The following is a 20,727-nucleotide window of genomic DNA, read 5'->3' as shown; positions in this document are numbered from 1 at the left end:
AGAGCATTCGAGCAAGCAGAGGAGGAGCAGAGAGAGAGAGAGGGAGAGAGAGAGACTCTTAAGCAGGCTCCACGCTCAGCATGGTGCCCGATGTGGGGTTTGATCTCATGACCCTGGGATCATGACCTGAGCTAAAATCAGACTCAGTCAACTGAGCCACCCAGGCGACCTGTGAATTTTTCTTAACAGTTGTCTCCTAGTTTATCAAAGATAGAGTTTCTGTTTGGAAGTATGTTTGTTTACAGTTTGTTTCTCCTTGGCTCTTTGGAGGTGGTTTTCAAGAGTAAAAAGAGCCATGTGGAAACTGGAAGTCAACACTTACTTCCTTGACTTCTATAACCTCCATTCTCCTGGTTTTCCTCCTCCCTCTGGGATCTCTTGCCCAGTTGCTCCTCCTTTGTCTGCCTCTTAGATCATAGATTTCCTTAGGCCACCATCAGATCATTCATTTATTTATATATATTTTTAATGTTTATTTACTTGTTTTTGAGGTATTTGAGGTATTTATTTTTGAGGTAAGTATCTAAATGTTTGAATGAGGAGGGTGAATAGTCAATACAGAGAAACCCTGAGGTTGCTAACCCCGGCAGCATGCATAACGGTAATAACAGTAATACCAATATTCATCAAAGGAGGAAGATCAGGTTTGTAGGTGGAATAGAATGTGTTCCATTTTGGACTTGATATTTTTAGTTACAGGTTAGCCACGTGGGTGACTTCAAGAAGCAATCAAAAGGCAGGTGTGATGTGGAAAGGAGTTAAGAGGGACAAATTTGGTTTAGAACTCAGCCAACCAAGATGACTGCTGAAGTTATGGGATGGTATGGGAGAGTATTAAATGTCAAGAGAGAATGGATAGAACTTTGAAGAATTTTAGCCTTTGAGTGGCATGAAGAGGAAGTATAGCCCGAGAAGCAAGTAATTTGTAGAGGAAATGGCACTTAAAATGAGCCTGAAGAAAGGGTTTTGATAATGGCAGACCAGAGACTGGTAGGTGGTGAAAGAAATAACAACATGAAGAAATGGAACAGGAAAGGATTCCACTGGAGAAGCCTTTTGGTAATCACATGTGGAATGAACTTGTTTTAAAAGAACTGGAAGTTTTAATGGATCAGTCAACATTATTACTGTAGAAGAGAGGATGATGACCAAGAAAAGGCCATAACCTTTGGGTTATGTGACTATTGATATTTGGTTGCTTGGGTATGAAGAGAGTCTAATAGCATTTGACCTGCTTTGTTTAAGCTCCAGCCAAAGATATCTGGTAACTCTGGAGTGTCTCAGGTTTCTAAACATAGTCCGTGGTCCCATATCCTAGATTTAGATTGGGTGTTCTAATTATCTGTGTTGTGACACATCTTTGTGCCATGTCCATAACAGATAGTTTTCAGGTCCACTTTCATCAGTTTTTATTTGTTGTGTTTGTTTCTGAAGTTGCTGTTGTTGTTTTTCTTTAAAGAGAAATTCGAGGGGCGCCTGGGTGGCGCAGTCGGTTAAGCGTCCGACTTCAGCCAGGTCACGATCTCGCGGTCTGTGAGTCCGAGCCCCGCGTCGGGCTCTGGGCTGATGGCTCAGAGCCTGGAGCCTGTTTCCGATTCTGTGTCTCCCTCTCTCTCTGCCCCTCCCCCGTTCATGCTCTGTCTCTCTCTGTCCCAAAAATAAATAAAAAACGTTGAAAAAAAAATTAAAAAAAAAAAAAAAAAAAAAAAAAAGAGAAATTCAAGGAGATAAGTTTCTGGAGAAAGGAGATAACGGCAGCAACGTTAAAGTCCATGGCTCAAGCATTATACTGCAAACACACGCTCTAAGAGGATGGCAAGAAAACAAGCTAAATTTGAGTTCTACTTTCTGCAAAGACCCTATGCTTGGTTTTGAAGATTCATAATTTGGTTGACATTAAAAAGACACACACAATTTGAAAAATGACGAATAGCTTTAAAAAACTTTTCAGAGTACCAAATTTTTCATTTACCAGACTGGCAAAGAGCTACAAAGTTTGGGATCTACTGAGACAAGGGTGTGAGAAAGCAGGCTCTGTCCTATATACTGCTGGTGGGAGAGTTTAATTGGTATATGATCTCTTTGGAAGACAGCCGGCAATATCTGCCAAATGCACATATCCTCTGACCTAGGCTATTCTTTTTCTTTTTTAGATATTTTAAAATGTTTATTTATTTTTGAGAGAGAGAGAGAGAGAGAGAGAGAGACAGAGCGTGAGTGGGAGAGGGGCAGAGAGACAAGGAGATACAGAATCAGAAACAGGCTCCAGGCTCTGAGCTGTCAGTACAGAGCCCAACGTGGGGCTCAAACTCAAAAGCCATGAGATCATGACCTAAGCTGAGGTCAGATGCTTAAGTGACTGAGCCACCCAGGCACCCCTGACCCAGGGTATTCTGGACGAGATAATTCACTGCAGCATAATTTGTGGTGGTGAAATATGGCAATGACCTAAAATACCCAACAGACAATGGTTAAATAATTATGGCATATCTTTATACGGCCATGGAATACTTTAGTCATTGCTGTTTGTTTATGCAATAAAATAGCTCTGGAACTATACATTAGAAACCGGTAACAATGATGGCCTCTGGGAAGGCACTGGGCTGAGGGGCCAGGAATGGGAGGGACTTTTCACTTACCATTTACACCTGATGAATGTATAACCTATTTCTACCTACAAACCCAACTGAAGGAAAAAAGTTTTCTGGTGGTAGAGAGTACACTCACAGTTTTGAACACATTGGAAACTTGAGATAAATTCTAACCAAAGAGTCATTAGTTATGATGGGAATCATTTTGAGAAAGTTCAAGAATTGAAGGCCATCTGAGCTTCCCCACCCACGTTTTCTTTTCACACAGAACACAAAGCAAAAAGGAAGGGAAGGGTAAGAGCGAGACATCACAAAACAGTCATGAAGGCAAGAAACTGGTAGGACAGACACTTTATTGTGGCTTGCTTGTAGTAAAACATTCAACCCTTCAACATGTACTTTTTTTTTCCTGGAGACCACAGTGTGATGCTCAAAGGCCTTTAGCGTCATCTTATGTCAGTCTAGTCAATGGTTACCTATTTTATAGTTCAACTAATCAGAGGAAAAAGTCAGAAAAATCTGGTGTTAACATCCCAAATTAAGGGCTGCAAGATTTGCAACCCATTCATATAAAGTGCTTATGTTCAGTGCAAAGAGGGCAGACTTAGAAGGACAAGCGGATGCCAGGGAATGATGTTTCCTGGAAGACAGATGCATTGTATGACTCGAAGAAGGAAAAGCCACTTGACTTGTTAAACCTCCCCCAAAAGAGATCTAATATTTTCTTTGAAGCTTCTCTTCTCTACAGGACCAAAACTTTGAATCTGACAGATGCCCATGATGGTTATTTTTTTACTACCAAAAAACCTGGTTCAGAAAGAAATCCACAGGGTCTAAGCACCAGAGATACTGACTTTGGCTTCCAGTTCCTGTTTGTTTCAGCAGCAGATGTGAGATCAACAGACTGAGCTCTGGATGGTGGGAGGCTCAGAGCTGCAGCTTTTTCTTAGGGCCCTCACTTGCAAATCCAAGTCATTGAGTACAACAGACCCTTTTAAAATCACGTCTGGGGGTGCCTGGGTGGCTCAGTTGGTTGAGTGTCCGACTTCGGCTCAGGTTATGATCTCACGGTCTGAAAGCTGGAGCCCTGGGTTGGGCTCTGTGCTGACAGCTCGGAGCCTGGAGCCTGCTTCGGATTCTCTGTCTTCCTCTCTCTCTGCCCTCCCCCACTCATGCGTGTGTGTGTGTGTGTGTGTGTGTGTGCGTGCGCGCGCGCGCTCTCTCTCTCTCTCTCTCTCCCTCTCTTCTCTCTCAAAAATAAAATAAAACATTAAAAAAAAATCATATCTGGTGTGGGAACACAAGCCAGTGCATATTAAAGGAGTACTTCACCTGGTTTTCCATCAACTGGACAGGACCATTTCATCATCCCCTTGTTCTGACTCTTGTCTGCAGGCCCAAACCCTGATTCCCTCTGTGAAGACAGAGAAGTGTACTGCCTTCTCAATGACCCTAGGCCTCTGTGTATTCACCCTGTGGTCCTGATGAGACTGTAGAGAAGCAGGACAGAAGAGGAAGTGGATTCCTGACCATTTTAAGGAGCACAAACAGGCTGTTAACTCAAACAGGTAGTCTAGACATTTTAGGGCTAGGATCTTGGCTACCATTTCTCTTCCCAGACTCTCTAAGAGGGAGCCACATTCTCTCTTTCCTGCAGGGATATTCACAAAAGCCAGCTCTGTGCTTGTAAGCAAGCCCCCTGCATTCTTTTTGGAGAGGTTCCCCTTTCTTTCCCCACAGCATGAATGCAATGGTGCCCCTCTGCTGGTGAGTGGGGCTCTGGCCCCCTCACTGTCTGCACCCACAGCTTTCAGACGCCAGCACCTGAGGACGCTTCTGTTCAGACTACCTTCCAGAGACTCATGGTTACTCCTTGTGCTTGTGAGAGGGCACACTCGGAAGTTTTATTCCACAGGTAGCACTTGCCCCTCGCCATCTCTGAATTTTGGGCAGAGAAGGAAGAAAAGAGGCAATCCTTTTGGTGCTGCTCTATAATTCTCTGTAAAACCCTTCTAGTTCTGAGGAGCCATTGAGCATCTCCACACGGAGGGAACTGTGTACAAAGAGGATGACCCGGGTTAAGAACCAAAACGCAGGGAAGGTGTGCAGACTGGCAGAAGTCTAAAGTAAAGTGCCTCTTTTTGGTGGGGGAGAGTTTTGTTTGTTCAGAAATGCTTAGGCGTAAACATGAGTGCACAGAAGTGTGCACACACACTTACTCACGCTGAGGTAGAAAGAACTGGCCATCTCCGGACGACACGTAGATCCCACAGTTTGACAGAAACATGGCACTTGCGTGGCGTGAAAGGTCCTATCCTTGCCCAAGGTGGCAAGTAGGGTCCGATCCAGCTCTTTCCGACCTGGGGCAGAGCCGGGGAAGTCCCACTGCACAGGAGGGGAGAGGTAGAGATCATCTCCATCTCTCCTATTCTATAGTAGTCAGGCCTCGCTGCACATGGTCACTTTCTGGAGCCTGAGCTGTGGGTGCTCCGGTTGTGGCTCGTCAGAAGCCACTGGGTGCAGATGTCTTGCACTACTGCATCCCCACTGCTCCTGGCAGCCTGCTGCACCTGCTGGACAAGGGCTGCAGCCCGTGAGTGTTCTTGCTTCACGGCAACCAAGTAGGCAGAACGCAGTTTGCAACATGTCAGGTAGGCCTGAACCTGGCAATTGGGCATAAGAGACAGCCAAGAGGAAACCATCACCAATGCTGAAGCGACACACACACAGCTGTGTCAGAGAGCTTGGCAGACGAGAGCACTTCTCACCTACCAAATTAAAGATTGGGTTCTTGTCTTTCATTACATCGTAGCAACTCTTCAAATATTCCGGATGTTAACCTATTACACTGTTATTTTATAATTATTACAAGTAACCTAAAAATTTCAAAAAGAAGAAAAGCAGGCAGGCAGGCAGAATCTGGTCTCTGTCTCTTCCTTCTGAGGCCCTCCTCCTCACTATCCTGGGCTCTCCAGCTTCCTGCTAGCTTCAGGGTCAGCACTGGGTCAGCACTGTCATTGACAAGTTATGATTTGATAGTTGTTTGGGTGATTATCTGATGTCTGTTTCCTTGACTAGATTGTAAGCCCCATGAGGCCAGGAATAGTGTCTGGTTTTTCTACTTCTTGTACTCCTGGTGCCTAGCACATGGCCTGGCATTGGCAGGTGTTCAATAAACATGCATTAAATGAATGATTGAATGAATGAATGAATGAGCCATCATATCTCTCCCTTACGATGGGCACAGATTCTTCCTTCACTATTTTTTGGTTTCAACCTGCTGAATTTAAAATCTTGTAATAGGAAGTTCAGGGATGAACACGTATACACACACACACACACACACACACACACACACACACACACACACAGAGTTAGAAAACGGCTAATTAAGGGATAATCTCACACTGACTTGACTTTTGCTGTTTGGATCAGAAGCGTCTCAATTTCAGGTGTGAGGGGTGGTCTCTCCTGCACTCTGGAGACCTTCCATCTCACAAATCCCCAGCTTAATGGAGACTAGAGCCCACACCTTCCCGGGCCCCCGAGCTCACCAGCACATCCCTGGTTTGCCAGTGTGCTATGCCAGCCAATAGCAAGGCCCTAATGAGTTGCCTCAGCTTTTACTAACAGCTGACTTTGCTGTGACAGTCCCTCTTAGTGGTTGGAGGGGACTCTTCTCTCTTCATATTTCATCTTCCATCTTTTTTGTCTTGGTCACTGAAGTCTTTCTATCTTTCTATCTGAAGCTCAGCTACAGATAATTTGCTAAAGCTAGAAGATGTCCAATATTCTCTAGGCTCACAAGTGATCATGATCAAGTCCTGCTGTTTGGGTATCTACCTGCTACCCCATGATGTTCACTCTCACCCAGGCCTTTGGCTCTACTTAGCACCTATGTATGTTAAACACAGTATCATAAGTTGTCAGGCAACATTCATACCTATAGGAAGAGGGCATTTTTGCCAGACAGTCTGGAATAGGAACTGAATAAGGCTGGTTTTTGGCAAGACCTTGGCCTAAGATCACTTAAGTGCATTAGAATAAGTGCTAAGAAAAAAAAAAAACCCTGAAAAAGAACAACTGCCTAGATTTTAATGCATGTCTTTCCCAGGGCAAAGCCTCTGTCCTGCTGAGGGGGAGGCTCACTGAAGGCTTGGAAAAGGTCTGCAGTCTGGGGATCAGGGAACCGGGGTATCTGGCCTGGCTGCTGGATTCTCATTATGATTCTGAAATAGTAATTCTCCACAATTCAGAATATCAGAATCCTATCCTATATGAGGTCATCTGGATGTTGCATGCATAAATGAAGAAATGCTAAGAACATAGTCTTCCTAATCCCTCAGCTGAAGAAGGCCTGGTAAATTCAGTACAGGGATTAGCAAAACTGCCATGGGAAGCAGTTCTGTGGTTGTATAAGAAGCCATGTGCCTGAGGGGTGCATGGGTGGCTCAGTCGGTTGGACATTCAGCTGAGGTCTCATGACTAGTGAGTTTGAGCCATGTGTTTTAGCCTGCTTAGGATTCTGTGTCTCTGTCTCTGCCCCTCCCCCACTCATACTTTGTCTCGCTCTCTCTCTCTCTCAAAAATAAACATTTAAAAAAATTAAAGGAAAAAAAAAGCCATGTGCCTGATACTAGTTTTCTTCACAAGGGACTCAGCTGCCAGATTTTCCCACTGCTAGTGGCCAGGGCAGTCTGGCTTGGTTTTCCTAGGCCTCTCCTGGCCTGTGGGACTTCCTCTGGATGGCAGACAATTAGCCTGTAGTTAGGCACAAATAGGAGTAGTTGGGAACACTTCTATGCTGGTTGGCACTCCTTGCAAAAGCACTGATTTCCTACTCAACAGGGAAGAGATCACTGACCTCAGGGAAATGGCCTGTTCTGGAGAAGGAGACACTAATGGATATCTGTTGGTCAAGGGTTGGGTGGGGTGTCCTTCTTACTGTACAGGGTACCCTTTTCCCTCCAGGATAAATAAATGTCTGCCCACTTTGAGAACCTCATTCAGTTAACCTGAAGACTGATATGAAGGATTTCCTAGGACTCTCTCAGAAAAGCTCTGCATATAAAATGGAGATTCAACAGTAGCCTAGGACATGTTTGTCTTGGGGATAAAGAAATGGGAAGGAAAGGCTCACAGAGTCAATGTGCAGTCTCCCTCAGTTTTCTCCCTTCTGCACCTCCATCTGGGCCCCAGCTCCATTTCTGGATAACAAAGAAGCTGAGGTACAGGTTTTGTGGGGAGCAAGGGACAAAGGTGAAAAGGTGCTATTCAGGAGCAACACCAGGTTTGGAGAAAATTCTGCTCACCTTGTTGTCATCACTGTGTATTGCCTGGATCAGGACCTCCAGCTCCTGTGCAGAACAGAAATAGCAGTTGTGAGAGGAAGAAGAGTCCCCAGCATGGGAGCTGAGGCCCAATCCAGTCTTAGCCTGGTCATTCTGACTCTTGTTAAACTCTACTACTTCTTCTTCTTCTTCTTCTTCTTTTTTTTTTTTTTTTGAAGATTTCATTTTGTAAGTAATCTCTACACCCAATGTAAGGCTTGAACTTCTTACATCCTCAAGATCAAGAGTCGCGTGCTCCACTGGCTGAGGCAGCCAGGCATCCCTTAAACTCAACTTCTGCTATTAGGGCACCAAAGGAAAGCTAGGGATAACACTAAGCTGGGGAATTTGAGGAGAAAGAACAGCTCCCAAAAGGCCTGTTCTTGGCCTTCATGAATGGATGTGGCTTCATTAACTCCACAAAGAAGCGAGAGGGGGGCAATTTCATAGGCAACATGCTTCAAAGGCCATCTATAGACTCACCCTGACCTCCTCTACAATCACAGGGAGAAGCTCAAATTGGTCGTCCACAGACATTTCCAGGTGTTGCAAATATTAGACAATAGATATTGAGGGACACCTTCCAGGTATAGAGATTATCAAGAATTTTCTTTTCAGGGAAAGGCTGATTAGGGTGAGGCCACTATTCCAGGGAAGGGCTGATTAGGGTGAGGCCATGATTACAGAGGAGTCAGAAACATGAAGGGATCTTACAGAGTTTCAGTACATTATGAGTACATTATGGGGAACAGAAAAATAAAGAAAGGGATATGAAGACACTGAAACAGATAGAGGGGCAAAGAGGTATAGAAGCGAGCTCACCTGGGGTGGAATTCTCTTGAATGCTTCCAAGCAGTTGAGGAGGATGGTGTCCCCATCACTTTTGGCCGCCATGCCTGACTCACTGACACACTTGAGCAGCTGTTGGATTTCACTGTATTTCTCCCTCTCCACCAGCTGCCGGGCAGCTCTGCAGTAGGTTGCTGCAGCATCCAGCTGGAAGTCCTAGAACAGAACACGGAATGATGGCCTTAGGGTAGCAGAGGACATCAGCAAGGGGAAGGAAGGCAATATTTAAAAAGCTCCCACTATGCTTGGTGTAGAAAGCCATACTGATTGTAGTCATGACAAAAAAAAAAATCACGTAACAAACAAACAAACAAAAACAAGCAAAAAGTTCCTCTTTGGAATTAGGCAGACATTTAGAAACAACTATAAAAATCATAACCTTGGTATCTAAAATAGTATATTTAACTTGCTGCCTGCCATTTTCTGAAAACATTCTAATCCAATTTCCCAGTTCGTTCTTTCTCTAATGAGCCACCTTTCTCTTAGGAAAGGGATGTTGGGGGTTAGTATTTGCTGCCATGGACACTTGGTGCTCTATCGAGAGATGCCTCAGTGTTTGGAAACAGACCAGTTCACCAAAGGACTGATTTGCTGGAAACTACCAGATAAACCCTTTAAGTCAGGTCGTGGTCTAGGACAATCCTCACCAGAGTCTGGGAGGAGCCGCAGCCCTGCCTGCCCGCCAGGGGTAGCTGCATGTGCAGAGACTTTTCCAACACTGAAATATGTGGAAAAGAAAGGAACCAGTCCGATCGTTCACGAAGCCACTGATCCTTGAGACACACAGTGTGTTCTTCCCACCCCAGAGAGTGACGGTCCTTAGGGTGTCTGCATGGAACTGTGTGGTGGGGGTGGTCTGTAGAAACTCTGCCCCTGTGGTTTCAGTGCCTGCCCCAGACTCTCTCGAGCGCCGCAGCTGCACCTGTGTCTTCTCACCACAAACAACAGGAAAGGTACTCCTTGAGCCAGCACCTGGGCAGATGGAGTGTGGAGGGGCAGTCCTTGCTGTCTGCGGCTCTTCCTGTTGCACAGGACCATCTCCCCCCACCTGCCACATCCTTCAGCCATGCTCCCTTCAGAGCACAAGCTGGGGCTGCGCAGGGGAACAGCTGTGAGGAGCTGTTCTAGACCTGATAGCTTTTGATGAATCTGTCCTTGGTTACTTGGCTTTTGGCAACGTGTCCTAGAATCCTGAATGTGACTCTGCTCTGTGGTAACCACCTCGACTACATTCATGACGTATATGTAAATCTGCTTTATTTTGGGATAAAAGTTTTCTGAAGAACAATCTCTCATGGAACTGTGGTTAGGTGCTGACTGCTCTCAGAATAAGTCTTGAGTGATTCAAGACATACCTGCAGAACACGGAATGCAATTCCAAAACCATCTTCCACATTTTTCCCTCCTAGCATGACCTGAAAAGGAGAGGGAAATGTGTATAAAGAAGCAATAATTACTGGAGTAGCCCCTCTATCAAGAAAAAGGGGCCTCATTTATTCAACAAATATTTGTTGAGACTCTACCAAGCACCAGGCACTAGGGATACAAGAGTAATCAGAATGGATTTGATCTCCAGCCTTCTGTGGCTCATGTCTTAGTGGGAAGGCAGCCATCAAACAAACAACTGAAATACAACTAGATGATGACAATTGTGATAAGCTTCTGAAAGAGAATAGTCTGTGAGAGGTCTGAAACATTCATAGGTACCTTGCAGGCAACATCCATTTTCATGTGGTTATTTCCAAAGAGGGTTGGCAGAGGCAAGGTGGTGATTTGAGAGGTCCCAGCACTTTCACACCGATGTAAGAACCTGGTCACTTCCATCTGCAGCTGAAGTGTGTTCATGTGCCTATGGTGACAGGAGACACATAGTATAGCCTCACGAGGGCTTCAGGAGGGACTAGGGCCGGGTGACTGAGAAATCATGATAAGATGGCAATGGAAAAGGTGAAAGAAATGATATGGAGAGAGAAGAAATCCAAAATACCCCCTGATCAGTTACAACAAGACAAGATAGGGTGGTCTGGTGCCCTGTACAGACTAACTGCTGCTCCGTGGAACTGGACAAAGTCCAGTCCCTGCATCAGTAAGTATTTAGGAAGCACCATGTGCCACTGATAACAACAGAGCTCAAGAGAGACATGAACCCTGCCCTCACAGACTTCATAGGCAAGAGGAGAGATGAATAATGAACAAACACACAAAATATCTAGTGACTGGGCCTATGAAGGCAATGAAGGCAGGGAGCAGCATTTACTTTGGATGTTGTGTTGTAAGCAGAGGGAGTGTAATGGGTAAGCAAGTATAAAGACTGAGAGGAGGGAAGGGCTTGGTGTGCGAAGGAGCCCCCAGGAGGCCAGTGTGTCTGTCACTCAGCAAGAGAGAAGGGAGGAGTGTGCGAGGAAGATGGAGATGGGACAGGCCAACACCTTGAGGACCTCTTCTGCCTGCCTACTGGAAGGCATTTGGCATGTAGTCTCATCCCAGTACTTCCCTCACTCTCTTCTATGAGCTCCTCTGTAGGCTTTGCGTGCTTGTACTGCACACTGTCACTCAGGAATGATCCCCTTTAGATGAGTGGTTCTCTTTCAAGGGTTTAGGAATGGACAAGAGCGGCTTCATTGCCAACAGACACTCCTTTCTAGCCGTTCTGCCCACCCTAATTGTTCCCTGAGCCATGGTCTACCTGGACACATCAGCTGCAGTCATCTTCTTTTGGAAGAAGGTGGTTTTCTTCCTTCTGGTGCTGCGAGAGGTGTCTTGGAGGTAGATCTTCAGGTGGTCCTTGGCCTTAAGCAACCACGAGAGTTTCTCTCCCAGTTCTGTGTAAGTCTTTGCTTTGTGACTGAAGAACCGGATACAGGTCATGGCGGCCCGGACTTGGTCCTATAAGAGGGAAATGAATATTCAGATCAAGTGAGATCAGGGATATTGGAAGGTGGGGCTGTTAGGAAAATTCTGACTTGATTCCCATCCATAAAGCCTAGTCGCCAGCATGGGTTGAACAACTATTTTGTATCAGTTACTCCTAAGCCCAAGGGATTCTAAAGTGAACTGACTGGCTGGGCTCCTGGGAAGGATTTTATTCCACCACAGAAGAGATCTTCAAAAAGGATACTTTTGCTTTTCCATTCAGCTTGGCTTTGGTCTCCCTTTGGCTTTGAATGGTTCAATTTCTCTGTGATTTAGTGTTTGCAACCCTGGGACAGATTGGGAGAACCTTGTTACCTCTCCCTTCATGCACCTTCTCTAAAAACATTTATTATTCCTTATGAATTCTGCATTCATGCCTCATGCTTATTTCGAAATTGTCACAGACCTCTTTTTTAACCTTCACATTCCTTGAACTCTAAAGAATGCCATTACTGACAAGGTTACGATTTGTCTCTTTGGGATGAGAATGGAAATCCCAACATTATTCAACAATGCTAGAGAGCAACATGGATTTGCTCTAGGGTTGGTCAAATAGTGAAGTCAGGGACCAGATGACAGTCTTGCTCCCTCATCTTGCACAGTCTCTCCATTGGCAGGTTGTCATCAACAGATGTAGAGGGCAGGAAGGGGCTATTACCTTCATAAACTGCTGTAGCTCATATAGAATGTGGTAGTAGTTCTTCTTCTGTAAATGTTGGCAGGCAGCTATCAAGTACTTTCCCCAGCTCTCTAAGGTTGGATCAATGGATTCTAACAAGTTCTCCAAAGTGTGTAGCTTCCCACTTTTATAACTTGGCTGGAAAATGCCTTCTATGAAGACTTCTGGAGGACTCTCCTGCAGCAGGGCAAGGCAAAAAGTCAAGTATTGAGCCTGGTTCTGGCACTCTCTGGGATCCACTCTGGATTTCCTTCCACTCACACACCTTCAGCTTCCTTCTACAGTGGTGCTTCTTAACATTTTACGAGTCACAGATTCCTTTGAGAACCCCACTCTGATGACTGCTCCCCTTCTCTCCTTTCCTGAACAGAAAGCTCCCTGACAAAGTCATCTACGCTCTCAGTCTCCAATTTCTCTCCTGTGATTGTCTCTTCAACCCATTCTTATCAAGCTTTTGCACCCATCACCTCACTAAAACTGCCCCCGAGGTCACCAATGGTCTCTAAATTGTTAAATCTAAAATTCTGTGCCCTTGTTTTCCACCTGATCTATCAGGTGGATAGCTGATGGCTTTTGATATAGCTGATGGCTTCCTCCTCCTTTTCTTTTTTTGGCCAGATTTTCGTTATTTGGCTTCTAAGACATTACCTTCTCCAGGTTTTGTTTCTACTTCTCTGGCTACTTCTTCTCAATCTCCTTTGCTGATTCCTCTTAATTTCCTCAGGGCTTAGGAGGAAGCTATTCTCTTTTCTTTCTATACTCACTCTTTTGGTGATTTCATACAGTCTCATGGCTTTAAAACTATTTGGTGATTGCCTGCATCCCTATTTCCATCCTGTTCATTCCTCCTGAACTCCAGAAGTGTATGTCTAAAATATCCAATTGCCTACTCAAAATGTCTTCTCAGGTATCTAGTAGACTTAATACATCTAGAACTTCACTCCTGGTTGTTTCTTCCAAATCTCTTCTTTCTGTAGTTTTCCCTTTCTCCGATGGCAGTTTTATTCTTCTAGATGTTCAGATTAAAATTCAGTCAGATCTTCTCTCCCCTCCCCAGTATAAAATTCACTAGCAAATTCTACTGAATCTACCATCAAAATACATACAGAATCTGCCTCTATCTGACCACCCTGGCCAAGGCATCATTATCACTTGCCTGGATTATTGAAATAGCTTCCTCCCTGGTCTATCACTTTCTGCTCCTGCCTCTTTTTTGTCTAATGCCAACCAATCAACCTGAATGGTTTTGTTAAAACATAAGTCACATCATGTTACTCCTCTGCTCAAAATCTTCCAGTGGTTTTCCTCACTCAGGACAAAGCCCAAACCCTCACAATGTCCACAAGGCCATATATGGTCCCTGTATGACTGGGCCCTTGTTGCCTTTCTGACCTTATCTGCTCCTATGCTTTCCCCAGCTCACTCTGCTCGAGCCACCCTGGCCCTTGCATTTGCTACTCACTCTGCCTAGACTACGCTTTCTCCATAATCTGCACGGCTCACTCCCCACCTCCTTTGGGACTTTACTGAGTGTCACCCTCCCTGGGCATCCTTTCTAAAACTGCCCCACCCATCCCTGCCCCTGCCCTGCTTTATTTTTCTTTTTACTCATCACCTATACTACAGATTTTATTTACCTTGTTTATTGTCCATCTCACTGCTATAATGTAAGTTTTATGAGGGTAGATATTTTTGTCTGTTTTTTTCCCACAATGCCCAGAATAGTCCTTGGCTATTTAATAAATATTTCTTGGATGAAAGAATAAAAGATAAACATTATGGATCAACTCCTCAGGAAAGTGCACACATATACTAATCCCTTCCCTTCTGAAGCTCATCTGTGGTTCAGAGACCCTGTGTCATAAATCCGCATTCTATAGTCATAGAAAAAAAAATCATCTGGGCATTTAGACTTTAAACTGTGAATAACTAATGGAGAGTAAAGAATGGCTATAAACTCACAGTAGTATAACCATGTCGGCCTTGCAGCACTGGGTACAAGCTATTTAGAACTGGAAGAGTTCTGAGCTTTGAGGACATCCACAGTGGGTGAGGACTTCTTTTCTGATTCTGGCTGTTCCTAACTGAGAAACCCAGACCTAATTTAAAAGTTTTAGGACGGACTTTAAAAAGCAGGGGGATCAGCTCCATAGGAATGGGAATTTCTCAGAAGAGCAATACCTTAAGAGCTTCTATTTAATCTACTCATCTACTCATTCATTCATAACTGGCACTAGGCCAGGCATCTGAAGACACAGAGAGGTAAAACCTAAGCTTCCATGATCCAGAAGGGATGACACAGTTGTAAAGAAGCAGCTGCAGTGCGGTGGGATCAACACAGTAACAGAGCTGTACTCTAGATACAGTGGTGGTGTGTAGGAAGTGGGGACTGACGTTGCTTGTGTGTTCTATGGAGGCTCAACAGAGAGGGTCTGATAGGATAAACAGGAGTTTTCCAAGAAAACAAAGAGGCGCAGGGTATTCTATTCTAGGCAAGGGGTACAGCACATGCAGATTCACGGAGGTAAGAAAGTGTAAGGTAAATAATTTCATAAGCCTGGAATGTAGGGCATATCTAGAACTTGTGAAAACAAACTGGAGAAATCAGGGGGCCTGATCTGGGTGGGTCCTGTATGCATGCCAAGGAATTTGGACTTCATCTTATGGCCACAGGGATCTTCTGAGGGCCTTTCAGAGAGGCGAATAACATGAACTATGAATAACATAAATAGCATGTATTCCGATTTAGAAAGCTCACTCTTGGGCAGTGCGGTAGGTAAAAGGGTGAAAAGGGCAGGGAACGAGACCAGCAACAGAACACCTTCCAGCTCTAGTCAGTCAGCTGTAGTTTTCACAATGTGTTTTTCTGTTGTTCCCTATCTGCTTGAGAATTAAGATATTTTGGTTCAAGGGTAAATATGATTATAGGAGATAAAAAGAAGGCTCTTTCCTAGCTCTGACAAATGTAAAGCAGGGTAATGCTGTTGTCAGCTTATACCAAGATAAGTAAGTAAGCAGATTAACTCTCTGAACTAGTCAACAGTTAGAAGAAACAGAACTGGTTGATTTCCACTCTCAATTTGTGTTTAGGAAAAGTAGCTTTATCTCAAAACTCATTTGGAAACTGAGGAAAAGGAAAAATTTAGCAATTAAACCCTAAATAAAATAATTCTTACTTTATTCCTGAAACTTGGTTAGTAGCTAAGAAATAGTAGCTAAGGCAGTAGTGAAAACATTTCCCTTTCACTGTCCTGTAGGGGTATGGTCACCATGACTGTGAACAGTAGACTTCACCTGGAGCAACCCTAGAAGATGTGTCCATTTGTAAACTTTCTCTGGCTGCCATTTTGAATTAGGGTGGCAGATTGAAACTGAAGTATTGAACTCCTATATTTTCCTATGAAATTTGGTCCAAATCAGCCAAGTCCTCTGAAAATATTCTTGGAACATTCTTGTAAAAAAGTGAATACCAAAGGGTCAGGGGAAACAGAGTTCTGACTTTGCTTAACAATGGCTCCAAAGAAATAATGCACTTCGGTGGTGCCCTCACCTCTTGTGGGAGGAGGACAGAGGATGTCAGAGGGAAAAAAGGAGAGCACACTCTTCTCCCATTAGATATTTGGGGCCCAAATATAGGATCATGGGTGTTTCCTGGCCCTTGTAACAACTCTGACTAGACCAGCAGCTGAGTTAGCAGTGGGACATAGTCCCACGGCAGGTGGGAGGTGTGTGGAAACAGAGAGGTAGACAAGTTTGCTCAAGGTCACACCACTTATACCAACTATCTCATTCTAGAGACCATGCTGTCAACTACTATTTGATTCTGCTGTATGCTTTGGGAGAAGGAATGAAATTTGTCATTGCCAATCACAGGGGTAATCCAGGATCCAGGTTAAGACTTGTTGCACATGTATCAAATCATAATCTAAATGGATAGAACTTTCCATTTTTACCTGACTCTGCCAGAGATGATCTTATAGCTCAGCACTGGGTTAAGTTTCAGGTGGGTTATCACTCCCCTTAAAGCTGAGTGGGCCAACCCAGGTGGGCAGAGTGGGCACTGCTCTTTGAGAGCTGGGTTTGTGAGTCCCACCTTGTTGAGGAGGTGGAGTAACGCTTCCCGTAGGCAGCTGTGCCTCATGTAGAAGCTGATGATGGCCAGGTTGGTGCTATAGTTATGCAGGTAGAAGAGGCATTCTTGGTAGTAGGTGTTGTTCATGATTTTCCCTTCAGGAATCACCTCGAGAGAGAGGCTCTGGGTCCGAAGGGTAGTTTCCAGTTCTTTCAAGGTAGCAAAATAATCATCATCTTGCTGACAGGAAAGGAGAGTGCAAAAGAAAAATAAAACTCAGTAAATTCTCAGCAGCCTCTGAAAATATTGCTTTCAAAGAGTATTTAGTAATGTGGAAACAACCTTACAATACAGTTTTACAATTCTCCATCATACTATAACACTGTGTTTATAACACCAATTTCATTCAAAAACATAACACAGAAAATTCACCAAAATCTAGATATTACTTAAGTCTGGGTAGGGGATTATGTATAATTTTTATCATTTAAAAAATACTTTTCTGTAGTTTGCTTTTTTTTAAATGGACTTTGCATTACTTATCTAACCATATAGAGTTACTTACCTAATTATGTAAAATGGAAAGAATAAAATCTAAATCTGGCAGCTCTGAGCCGGGACTGCCACTATAAGCTGAGTGGACACTGATTCTTTCCCCAGGTCATTACTGCTCCTGAGCTTTCCTCCCTGAACCGACTCTCCATCTGCTGTCTTCTTACCAAGGACAGGAGTGGCCTCACTGTGGACTCCAGGTACTCAACCACATCTTGTACCAGTCTTGAGCCATGACTCAGCTGATTGAGGTCAAAAGGGGGCTTCAGACAGCGACTGAACTTCTCCCGTGCAGCAGTGAGGTTCCCGGCTTTGAGGCAGGCCATGCCCCAAGCATGCCACGCTCCAGTGGGATCAAGGCCAGTCTTTGTGGAGATCTGGAGGAAAAACTGCTCCTTTTAGTGAGAGGCACCTAAATCCAGCGAAAGTCCCAAAGACCAATTCTTTCCCATTGTTGCCAATCATCTTCCTTCCCCATCATCCCACCTGCCATTACTCCCAACTGGCAAACTTGTCATGCTCTAGATACTTCCCTATGGCCAAGGACAACTGAGAGATGACAATACCTGTTTGCAAGGCCAGGCAAAGGCAAGTCATTACAATTGGGTAGAGGTAAGTTTTGTCTTGGCCTCACCTCAACACCCAGTTGGTAGTACTCAGCTTCCAAAAGCTGGTTCCTTAGCCTGGTTACTGCAGCCGGCTGCAAGATCTGATCCAGAGATGGCACGTGGCGATATGAAGCAGCAACTAAGATATTCAGCACATCTACCTTGCTGATGTAGCTACAGGGAGGAAAGAGGCAAGGCAATGAGGCTCTACCGAGTCTTACTAAGAATAGTTGCTGCTTTAATGTTTTCTATTTCAATTCCAGTGCGAAATGTGGTAATGAGAATTGAGAGGTACACAGACACTATGAGAGAAGGCTCTGGAGTCAGACTCTCTGAATCTCAACTCTATCACTTAGCAGCTCTATGACCTTGGGCAAGTCAGTTAACTCTTCTCTACCTCAGTTTACTCATTTGTAAAATGGATATAATTTTAAGAATAGAATGAAATAGCCCAAGTAAAAGGGCTTAGCATTGAGTCTAGAATTTTGAAGGTAATCATTAAATACCAGATATTAATACTCAGAGTAGGGATGTTTACAACTAGGAGATTCATAAATTGCCCACTTGCTTTTTGGTTCTTTAGAACTGCGTGCTAGGAAGAAAGCACAGAGACTATCAATGGCCTGGCCTGTATTTCTGGTCAGTACAGAAGCCACTGGTCAGTGCAGTACAGGATGACCCCGTGCTACAGCCCATTAGCACTGCCATCTTTGATCTTACTCCTGATACCTGGTGATTGTGAAAACCTTATGGTGACAGAGAGCCCAGAGAACTGGGTCATTTTGTACAGTGCTCCTGAAACAGTCCTACACTCAAAGTTCTTGAATATAATTGTATATATTATGCAATATATATTACACTATATATATATGTATATATATATATATATATATTATGTAACATATGTTATATACAATTATATGTAATTGTTTAGAAGTCTAGAAAAAAGTTCCATGGATCCTTACTTGTCCATCAATTTCCCTGGAAAGGGATTCAGGACATCATTCATTCTCAACTTAGTGGGAATGGGGTAAGGGAGAGTACATGGTGTAAAAACAAAATTGGTATCATAATGTATTGTACATTTGTCATAACAGGTAAGGGGCGCCTGGATGGCTCAGTTGGTTAAGCCTCCGACTTCGGCTCAGGTCATAATCTTATAGTTCATGAGTTCGAGCCCCGTGTCGGACTCTGTGCTGACAGCGTGGATCCTACAGCCTGCTTCTGATTCTGTGTTTCCCTCTCTCTCTGCCCCTCCCCTCCTCACGCTCTGTCTCTATCTCTCAAAAATGAATAAACTTAAAAACAAAATTTAAAAAAATGTGTAAAAAAAATTTAAAAAACAAACGTGTAGTAACAGGTAATGTGAGTTTTGTATTTAAACATTTATTTATTTATTTAAATGTCTCTCAGAAGGAGGTATGAGTTAAAAACAGTGGAAAAATACTGTGCAAACCAGGAGTTCTAAATACACATGAGAGATGAAAACTGCAGGAAGGAAGAAATCATCTAGAATGGGCATGTCTGAATCTATAAATTACAAACGTATAATGTAAAGCAATTGTTGTACATCGTAAAGAGAAGCACACAGCATCTGGGGTTGAGAATCTTACTGAAGGAAACACTTCCTTTTTTAAATTTAATTTTTTTATTTTAGAGAGAGAAAGAGAGCGAGCGAGTGCTTGTGTGCATGCACTTCAGCAAGGGAGGGGCAGAGGAGGTGAGAGGGTGAGAGAGAGAGAGAGAGAGAGAGAGAGAGAGAGAGAGAATCTTAAGCAGGCTCCATGCTCAGTGTGACCCTGGGATCATGACCTAAGCTGAAATCAAGAGTTGGATGCTCACCTGACTGAGTCACCCAGGTGCCCTGCTTTTTTTTTTTTTTTTAGGTTTATGTATTTTTAAAGAGAGCGAGAGAGAGCAAGCACAAGTGGGGGAGGGGCACAGAGAGGGTGAGAGAGAGAATCCCAAGCAGGCTCTGAGCTGTCAGTGTAAAGCCTGACTCAAGGCTTGATCTCAGTTGGACATTTAACTGACTGAGCCACCCTGGCGCTCCTCCCAACGCCCCCCTCTTTTTTTTTAGCACCTTCTTAATTTCTGCTGTCTATAGCCTAAAGTGAATATTTCCTCCACTTATATTAGATTTTGAAAGAAGTATAGGACTTGATGTTAAATTTGTTTTTTCCCCCCAATCTGAATACTTTTTTCTTTTAATAAGATTTTATTTCATTTCCATTACTGACATTTGACGTATATTTAGATATATTTTTATTTTTGCCTTAACTTCTACTTTCTGCTATATGGAGTGGTTTTTGTTCTTTTCACTTCTCTATTTCTGGTAAATGGGTAGATTTTTGGTTCTTTTCATGGTTATTTAAAAAACTTTACTTGGGGCGCCTGGGTGGCGCAGTCGGTTAAGCGTCCGACTTCAACCAGGTCACGATCTCGCGGTCCGTGAGTTCGAGCCCCGCGTCGGGCTCTGGGCTGATGGCTCAGAGCCTGGAGCCTGTTTCCGGTTCTGTGTCTCCCTCTCTCTCTGCCCCTCCCCCGTTCATGCTCTGTCTCTCTCTGTCCCAAAAATAAATAAACGTTGAAAAAAAAAAAAAAAAATTTAAAAAAAAAAAAAAAAAAAAAAAACTTTACTTAACATATACTTATTTCTTCATTTATTAACTTGAAAAATGATATAGACTCTATTGTCTCTTAGTATGAAACAGTGAAATTAACTCCTTTATACTTCCTTCCACTTTCTGTTACACCTCCTCCCGTCTTTCTCAATCTTCTGTTATTTGAAAAAAAATTTTTTTTAATGTTTTATTTATTCTTGAGAGACAGAGAGACAGAGTGTGAGTGAGAGAGAGAGACACACACACACACACACACAGAATCTGAAGCAGGATCTAGGCTCTGAGCTGTCAGCACAGAGCCCGTAGCAGGGCTTGAACTCACAAACTGGGATCATGACCTGAGCCGAAGTCAGATGCTTAACAAACTGAGCCACCCAGGCCCTCCTTTATAAGTTTTTTTTTAAAGTTTCTTTATTGATTTTGAGAGAGAGAGCACAGGACAATGTGTGCGTGCGCATGACTGCCTGTGCGGATGTACGTGAGCAAGGGAGAGGCAGAGAGAGAGGGAG

The 20,727-nt window shown here is 43.9% G+C and overlaps 1 protein-coding gene across 5 annotated transcripts in view; it reads right to left on the bottom strand.

Moving 5' to 3' along the window:
• The window catches only part of ZFYVE26 (zinc finger FYVE-type containing 26), a 91,163-nt gene that overhangs the window by 18,769 nt on the left and 51,667 nt on the right, over positions 1-20,727 (bottom strand). For 2 of the 5 annotated variants that reach the window (XR_015252249.1, XR_015252251.1), the window contains exons 33-42: positions 17,621-17,768; positions 17,154-17,363; positions 16,456-16,674; positions 12,342-12,539; positions 11,457-11,656; positions 10,478-10,619; positions 10,126-10,185; positions 8,744-8,926; positions 7,904-7,948; positions 4,811-5,254 (exon numbers count right to left, since the gene is read on the bottom strand). Coding sequence is in view for 2 of the 5 variants with exons in the window: in XM_086709447.1 (XP_086565573.1) it covers positions 5,051-5,254; positions 7,904-7,948; positions 8,744-8,926; positions 10,126-10,185; positions 10,478-10,619; positions 11,457-11,656; positions 12,342-12,539; positions 16,456-16,674; positions 17,154-17,363; positions 17,621-17,768 (1,609 nt within the window). In the remaining 3 variants the exon portion in view is untranslated. Of the gene's footprint in view, positions 1-4,470; positions 5,255-7,903; positions 7,949-8,743; positions 8,927-10,125; positions 10,186-10,477; positions 10,620-11,456; positions 11,657-12,341; positions 12,540-16,455; positions 16,675-17,153; positions 17,364-17,620; positions 17,769-20,727 lie in introns of those variants that run through there. The other 3 variants (XM_086709447.1, XM_025919805.2, XR_015252250.1) reach the window with 2 other exon arrangements.

The sequence above is a fragment of the Puma concolor genome, chromosome B3 (assembly GCF_028749965.1).
Source record: "Puma concolor isolate L17-30 chromosome B3, mPumCon1.1.hap2, whole genome shotgun sequence".
Taxonomy (NCBI): domain Eukaryota; kingdom Metazoa; phylum Chordata; class Mammalia; order Carnivora; family Felidae; genus Puma; species Puma concolor.
This window is presented reverse-complemented; position numbering and strand designations above follow the sequence as displayed.